The sequence below is a fragment of the Equus quagga genome, chromosome 2 (assembly GCF_021613505.1).
Source record: "Equus quagga isolate Etosha38 chromosome 2, UCLA_HA_Equagga_1.0, whole genome shotgun sequence".
Classification (NCBI taxonomy): Eukaryota; Metazoa; Chordata; class Mammalia; order Perissodactyla; family Equidae; genus Equus; species Equus quagga.
In genome coordinates, this window is record NC_060268.1 from 1,967,553 (window position 1) to 1,976,196 (window position 8,644).

Consider the following 8,644-nt stretch of genomic DNA (forward strand, 5'->3'; position numbering starts at 1 on the left):
TCCGCGGCCCGAGCCCTGCGCCGCCGCCGCCGCCGCCGCCGCCGCCCGGGGCCGGGTCACCGCCGCGCAGGCCACGCGAGGGGCAGGGCGCCGCGTCAGGGGCCGGGCGGACTCGGCGCTGCCTGCGGAGACACAGAGAGAGGGTTACGGCCGGCGCCGGCGAGCGCCGCGGCTGCGCCCGTCCAGCCGGGCCCGCGTTACCTCGGCCGCCGCCCCGAGCGCGGGCTCCTCCGGCCGCCACCTCCTCCGCCCAGCTCTGCCGCCGCCGCCGCCGGAAAAGGCGCCGAGGAAACCGCCTCACTTCCCCTCCCGACTGCGCATGCGCGGCGCAGGCCGGCCGTTCGGACGGGCGCGACCTCTGTCAGGAGAGCGGCCCGCGCGCCCGGCGTCATGGCGCCGCACGAGGGGCGGGGCTACGGCGGCTCGGAGGGGCGCGGGGGCGATGCGCCCGGCCCGCGAACCCCGGCATCTGACCCGCGGCCCCAGCTTGCCGTCCTGGCTTCGCGTCCCCTGTCCGCTTCCCCTTCCGCGCTCTCCGCGTCCGCCCCTTCGAGCCGGAGGCGCGGATGCGCGGGAGGCGGGGCCGCTGCCACGACGGGCGCCCCTGGGCTGCTGGGCGGCCCGCCCTCGCGCCCCGACGCCCGGAGCCCGCGCGGGCTTTCCCTCCTTTGGGCGGCGTCTCGGGGGGCGCGTGGAGGCCGGGCTGGGCGCCCCCCGCGGTCTGCGTTACGGTGTGACCGGGGGACCCTCCGGGCCCGCGGCTGTCCGGGTGTGACGGCTTCCGCGTGCACACGCCGTCCCCGCCCGTCCGCCGCTCACCCTCGGAAGCCGGGCCCGGTGTCCGCGCCCGGCGCTCGGCTCGCGAGCTCGTGTCGGGCGCACCGCGCGTCCCGGGTGAGACGACCGCCGCTGGTGCGGGCTCCAGGGCTTTCTGGTGCAGACGCTCAGCGACCAAGGGCGGCCTAGGAGGAGGCGAAAGTTTGAAATAAGTGAACCAACGGGAGGGAAACAGGAAGTAGGGCTTTTTTTTTTTTTAGAGGAAGATGCTATAACAGCGTGTGTTGGCATACTTTTTGTTTCACAATTTAGGAAGATCTGATAATGGTAGGGGAGTTAAAGAACTTGTATTGGTGGAATAATAGAAGCTTCAGCCTGAAGTGGGCTTCCTGAAGTTACTAGTGTTCTGTGATCTAGTTTACTTTCCGTCTGCCTTAAAACTGAAGGAAGGGTTTTAAGTCAGAAGATTGGGGCTCACAGTGTCACCCCTCCTTTTCACAGCTGTGAGTTTTTAAGTCTCGACCTTCGTAAACTTCGTTTTCTTGTACAGTCAGATGGATATGAATGAGAATAGTCATCGTGTATGGACTTTGTATTGGTAAACACTGAACTAAATACTTTAAATATGTTGTTCTAATCCACACAGCAACCACATGAGGTACTTTTGAGTACTGGTATTTTCGTAGAAGGAAACTGAGGGTTAGAGAGCTTAGGTCATTTTGTGAAGGTCACAGTGCTGAGATTTAAATCGTGAATCTACAGCTCACCCTCTTAACCCCCAAATTAAGCCAACTCCCTGCCTACACACAGCTGTTTGGAATCTCAGGTATGGCATTTCTTGAAATGCTTTATAACTATAAAGTGCCATAGTAATTTTTTTTTTTTGAGGAAGATTAGCCCTGAGCTAACATCTGCCGCCAATCCTCCTCTTTTTGCTGAGGAAGACTGGCCCTGAGCTAACATCCATGCCCATCTTCCTCTACTTTATATGTGGGACGCCTACCACAGCATGGTGTGCCAAGCCGTGCCATGTCCGACCCCAGGATCCCAATTGGCGAACCCCGGGCCACCAAATCGGAAGGTGCAAACTTACCTGCTGCGCTGGCCAGCCCGCATAGTAATTCTTGTTATTATTTATATGTGGCAAATAGAGGCAGGTGTTGTATTTTGTTTCATGCCAACATGGTGTTTTTCTCACAGCAGATTCCAGCTTTTCCGAGTGGATGGGGGATTGATCTGCTGGTTGGACTTGTATTTCAGTGGAAGGTGTGATACAGTTAAAAGTGGAAGCCGCTTGAAGCCCCAGCATCTACCTGGCTCTGGCGCTGTGCTGGGGCTGAAGAGCTTGCTTCTGAAAGCCAGCCTGCGTTTGTATTCCACCAGAGTGCAGGCTCCACGGAGGCAGGGACTGTCTTGTCAGCAGCATGTTCCCAGCGGCAGCGGTTGGGTGTCAGGAGGTCGGTGGTTAGTCGAGTGAACGAATGCCTTTTAGACCACGGGTGAGACAAGGGGAGAAAGGTACGTACGGTTTTTATCCAGGGATTTGAAATAAGTTAATTGACAAGCTTTTCAGGTGGTGGCATATCTTAAGAGTATTGGATATCTAGAGTGGCCCACCATACAATAAATTATGCAATATATTATTTTAAGTAATAATCATAAAACAAGTAATAATGGTCAGGAAATAAATACAAACAATGCAAAATTTTAACTCTGTATATATCATGGCAGTTAGAAAAAAAGAAGTAAGGGAATTTCAATAAAACCAAAATATCTGCAAAAAGTAACAATTTAGGCAACTACTAAATTGTACCACTGGTGAAATATTGTTTCTTGATTCCTTCTTGAAACAATTAACAATTCAAAAAGAGTAAATTTCGATTTTAAAAATATTATTTCCGTTCAACGAAATATTTACAGATAAACTGAAACTTACATTTATGAAACAAAATACTGGATTTCACAGTTTGTGCTCTGTTTCACAGTTTTTAAGTTTTAGATACAAATGAAAGCTCCAAAAACTGTAGAAAAATTGATCTCTGCTTTTCAACTCAAAGCCTGCAAATGAAGAGATTTCTCCAGCTTACTTTCAAACCAGGCTTCCCTTGTATAAAACACCATCTCATAATTTCTAACCTGTTCAACAACCATATTTAATAATATGCTTATAATATTCCTGACTAAAATACCAACTTACAGGAAAAAGATTTACTTTTAAAAAATGGCTTTGCAGGGGGCCTGCCCGGCTGTGCAGTGGTTAGGTTCATACACTCTGCTTTGGCAGCCGGGGGTTCACCAGTTCAGATCCCAGGTGCGGACCTTAGCAGTGCTGACAGGCCGTGCTGTGGCAGGCATCCCACATATAAAGTAGAGAAAGATGGGCATGGATGTTAGCTCAGGGCCAGTCTTCCTCAACAAAAAGAGGAGGATTGATGGCAGATGTTAGCTCAGGGCTAATCTTCCTCAAAATAGAAAAATTAAAAAATTTTTTAAATAAAAATCAAAAATGGCTTAACTTTCTGCTTTTAAAATGCGATGAACAAGTCTTCTTTAACGGTGGCACCCCATGCTATTTCCCTATTTCTGAATTCCTGGAGCTCTTGAAAAGCACTCATTCTGTAGGACTCTGTTGCATATTTCTTTTTGTCCCATGGAGTGCCAAGGACAATTCTGACCAGATGGCGAGGATGCGAGCATGGTCTGACTATGTGCCTGTTTGAGGAAGGTAACACCCTGGCTTATGGCTTCATTTTGAGCCCTTCGTCCAGACTTACCCAGAATTGAGCTCTGTCTAGTTTGAAGAAGGCATAGAGCCCCAGGAAGTCTATTAGCGGTAGAACTAAAGAGGAAAGAAGCAGCTATGATAGAGTGTATCTTTAGAAAAATTACTAATCCTTTCCAGCTGAATCTAATTGAGGCAGGAGCATTTGCCCTCCCTTAGGATTGTACCTATGTGCTTATAAGCTCTCTGAGAGAGCTGTGTCCTTTTCATTTTTGAATCTTTAGTGCCAGCATAATGCCTAGTAGGTAGTAAAATAAAGTTTCAAACTTTTTTTTTTTTTTTTTGCTGAGGAAGATTGTCCCTGAGCTAACATCTGTGCCAATCTTCCTCTACTTTGTACATGGGTCACCTGCCACAGCAGGGATTGGTGAGTGGTGCAGGTCCGTGCTAAACCCATGCACTCCGGCCACCAAAGCATCATCATTTTTTGATGATACACGGTAAAAGGTTGAGACCCTCAAAAATAAAACTGAGAAACCCAATGAATACAATGAAAACAATTCATTTTCGTTTATAAGTGTTCTTGATTACTTTAATGGATGCAAATACAGTAGTTCCCTCCCTCGTCCTCTCGCTGTGTCAGCTGAGGAACCGCTTTCTGCTTCTTCCTCTTTAACCATAAAGAAAGTTGCATCCCAATCAAAACCTTGATAATTACCTTAGTTATGCCTGAGTATGAAGACTTCATCTCATTATTAGCATTATTAAAAGTGGGAATGAGGGAACTAAAAACAAAAGTTTGAGTTATAGTTGATATTTTAGCAAACTGTTGAATAGTTACAGCTTCAGACCATAAAAATAAACACAGGCAATATGGTCTAGTGGCTCAAAGGAAGAGAAAAAGCTAAATTACATCCTTAAACTATTCCCAGCACTTTTTGACTCACGTTTAACTTGGATGAGTTGTTTGCCTCATTGATCATCAATTTCTCTACTCCTGTGATGGAGAAATCTCTTAATTGATTAGGACAGTATATATTGTTCCTTACAGGTGAAGGAGCTGAAGCACTGAGAAGGGGAGCAACTTCCTTAAGATCAAGAACTGGTACAGAGGAGATTCAAATTAAGATTTTTTGATCCAAGTCTGGTGTTCTTTTATCTATCGTACCAAATTATTGTGTGAACTCAGGAAGCTGGATTAGATCAGTGGTTTTCAGCCCTGGCTGCAAATTAAAATCACCTGGTTTTGAAACCACACAAATGCTTGGGCCCCACTCCAGATCAATTAAGTCAAAATGTCTGTGGTAGAAGTTCTACCCACCATTTTTTTTAAGGCTCCCCGAGTGATTCTAATGTGTAGCTAAGACTGAGAACCACTGAACTAATTGGTAACTTCCCCTCACGTTAAAAATGCTGTGAATTCTGAACTCTGCTTTGTTATTCTTTGTCCCCAAGATACATACTCCCACACACAATTTTTTTTTTAAAGATTGGCACCTGAGCTAACAACTGTTGCCGATCTTTTTTCTTTCTTCTTTTTCTCCCCAAATCCCCCCAGTACATAGTTGTATATTTTAGTTGTAGGTCCTTCTAGTTGTGGCACGTGGGACGCAGTCTCAACGTGGCCTGATGAGTGGTGCCATGTCCGCACCCAGGATCCGAACCGGCGAAACCCTGGGCCACCGCAGCAGAGCATGCGAACTCAACCACTCGGCAACGGGGCCGGCCCCCAACACAATTTTTTGCATAATATAGTGCAATAATGCTTTAGTCACCGGAGTAACTTCCCAAGACATTAGACGTCTCAGACAAAGGCATAAATATTTCTCAGTCTTGCAAAAATTATTTTAAAAATATACTGTAATTATAGGTAAATTTATTGAATTATTAGTAGAACACTATCAACTAGTCAGTGCCATTCAAAGAAGAGAAGGTACGACAGAATACTTGACAGCCATAGGATGATTGAACTTGTGAGCTCTAGACTCAGACCTGTCCATGCCATTCGGCTGCCCCGGATGCAGACACCCCTCCTGTTTGCCTTAACCCCAAATTAGGTAGAAGGAAAGATGAGGGTGGGCAAGTAGATTCTCCTTTTCCTGTCTCCCTGGGAGCTGAGATTTGGGTCACTGAACTAGGCTCAACCAATTAACTAATCAGTGTCCTAGTCCAGGCTTTGGATTTTGAGAGATTCAGAACTCCATAGTTGCTGGGACAAGTGTCCAAAGTGACTATCCAGCAGCATGGTAGCGGATACCCAGTGGCAGGAGTGCCAATGGCAACAAGTGTCATAGGGAAAGCATTGGTGGGACGCGTCTAAGCCAGCAGTCCTGTGGCGTAGTCCCAGCTGTGCCTTCCAGACAATTCTGTGGGCCTCCTCAGACATTTCCAGTCGAATCATTTTCTGCTCAAAGGTCAGTTTTTATTGATTGTAAATAAGAAGCCTGAATGGTACACATTTTAATTTAAAGAAAGTGAAATAAAATCTTTTACCAACATTGTACAAATTGGACATCTGATTGTGTTAGTAATTTTCCCATTAGGTGGTCCTTTGAAAATAGAGTCAGACAAGTCAAATTCTGGAATCATCATAGTTTCCAATCTGTTAAAATAATGTTCCTGCTCATGGAAGTTTATGGATGTATTGTTTTTATGTCAACCATTTAATCACTAAAATTGTTGGAAGGAGAAACATTTCATATCCTGGAGATATCGATAATACCCCTGTTAAGAAGAAGCGCATAACCTCAGAAATTTGATTTTCAGTATCAGAAGAGTATTTTTAAGCTAAAGCAAGATAATTGCTTCATTCTAAACTGACAAGGAGTTTACAATATTGCTGTCCTGAGAAAGAGTTTTGTTTTCTAAGAACAAAGAGGCTAAGTCATTGCGACTGCTTAACTGAGTACTGCAAGCTTTGTAATTACATAATCAACAACATGCGTGTGGTGTCTGCAGTAACAGTTGTCAGCGCCGTGCTGTCAGTTACACAGATTTGGTGGTGGTGTGCAGTAACCACTGTAGAGCGCTGTGTTGGTGCAGACAGTGATGTCTTCAGGAAGACATTCGGGGGACACCAAAGATCTGAGGGCTACGGTCCTTGTCCTGTCTTTATTCTGTATAGTGGTTCCAGCTTTAAGCTTTCTGATTTATAGGTTTTGTCTTTTGCTTTGTCTTATTCTGTTTGTTTATGTTTTCCCCTATTGTTAGAGATATAGCAAGAAAATGGCATATAAGCAGAACACTGACCTCTAATTGGCCAATAAGTCCCAATGATACTAAACAAATTTAAGACATCATGCAGTACTACCCCTCAATAGGGCTTTGCCCCCAGCATAGTATTCTGCATTGGACCTAATGGCTAGGCTGGTGGTGAAAAAACAGGAGGAACTGTCCATGTTACAGAACCCAGAGAAAAGAATTAATCTTCCAAATCTCAAGAAACAGTTGGTAAGCCAGGAAATTTACAACTATTTACAGATCAGAAACCAAATAAAATGACTTTAATTGCCACACGGTGCTGCTTCAAAGAGAGAATAAATAAATAAAAAATGAGTGAGAAAGAAGAAAGGAAGGAAGATGGCAGCAAAAGAAGGAAGGGAGTCAGGAAGAAAGGAAAGGATTGTATTGAAAAGTTAGGCTTGGCCGTGTGGTAAACTGATCCCTAATCTGATCTAGCTTTGGGGCAAAAAAGAATAATTCCTTGGAAAGTATAACCAGGGAGGTCCGTGTGAGACTTCCTCCTCCGTAGCCGTCTTCATTTTGCACATTTGTGCACACATAGCATGTGGACCAAGGATAGACAGTGGAGGGCTTTTTGCTGTTGGTCCATTTGGACTGTGAGTGTATAATTGTCTGTAGGAGCTCCTACTCTAAGACACAGTGTGGAGCACAGTGACCGCGATTTATGACTGTGGAAATGGTTGTAAAAGGCAAGATAAATGTTACACTGTAACCAATTTAACAACTTAACTGGCTTAGCTGGGCAAAATGTATGGGTTTGTTTCCATTTCAAGTAAGAAAGATTTATATTCCAACAGGCTTAGAAAGATACCTACTGGGTTATATGTCCACAAATAATAGTCAGATAACAAACCTGCTGAGCTAAAGACTGGCTTCAGGGATAACATTACAATTTCACAAACTGGGGCAGGGATTCTGTGACTGGTGAACTAGAGCTGTTCCTGTGCTCTCTTCAGTGTGGGAAGGAGGTCGACCACCCTGTCTGCTGACTTCCCAGATTAACTGAGTTAATGCTGGAAAAGGAAAGATCTGAAGCCTTCGAAGCAGTTTCTGAGGTGTGACTTTGTTTCCAGGTGTAAAAGTGGGTCTTTCTGCTGCTTACTATATCTTCTTAACATTATAAGAGACATAAGTCATGATTCAACTTGGTAACACAGAAGTAACCTTGGTTACGTGGGGAGTTAATGTGGGACTTTATAACAATTTCACTATGGATACATCTTTAACAGTATCTCAGAGATTCTAGGAGTAGAACAAGGTACCCTATGTATTTGAAACTTGAAGGAGGTCTTTGGAAATGGCGGCCCGGCCCCCCCCCCCCCCCCCCCCCCCCCCCCAACCACAGGAATACAGGAGTAGACTCCTGGCAGTCCTGGTTTTTCTTGTGACGCCTAAACACATACATCTCTGGCCAAACCAACTGGACCACAGGTAGACTCATTATCTTAATTGGCTAACTGGATTCTTATTCCTGAGAATTTAAAATCAGACCTGAAGGAAGATCATGTCAGTCTGTCTCTTCCCAGTAGATCCATATACTACCAACTAGGGAGTATGTCACAGCCAGATTCTGCTTTGAGTACAGGGCAGCAAGCAGACAGAAGTTAATCTTTAGGGAGAAAGAAAAAAGCAGATGTACAAAGAGAGCAGAGGTGAAACAAATTATTCCCCGGGCTGCATTGCACAGTTCCAGGCCCTTCCTGGGGTCTCTCTGTATGCCAGCCTTTGAGTTTCATGAGACACCCTGTTTCTTTATATAAAATTACCTTTTTGTGAAAGCAAGCTCCAGTAGGCTGCTGTTACTTACAAATAAAAGTTTTGGCTTTACAAAACATGTCAATATAAAGTAGTATGCAAGCAAGACAGAATTTTGACAATCAAAGTAAATGTATCAAAGTCACA

At 45.4% G+C, this 8,644-nt stretch overlaps 1 protein-coding gene across 1 annotated transcript; it reads left to right on the forward strand.

The window, feature by feature from the left end:
• Positions 1-6: 6 nt before the first annotated feature.
• On the forward strand, positions 7-5,059 carry LOC124234668 (collagen alpha-2(I) chain-like). Its single transcript, XM_046652001.1, has 6 exons — positions 7-894; positions 1,540-1,603; positions 1,786-1,894; positions 1,978-2,043; positions 2,161-2,295; positions 4,551-5,059. The coding sequence occupies exons 1-5, from the start codon at positions 391-393 to the stop codon at positions 2,252-2,254; spliced, it is 837 nt and encodes a 278-aa protein (XP_046507957.1). The 5' UTR covers positions 7-390; the 3' UTR covers positions 2,255-2,295; positions 4,551-5,059.
• The last annotated feature ends 3,585 nt before the right edge of the window (positions 5,060-8,644 follow it).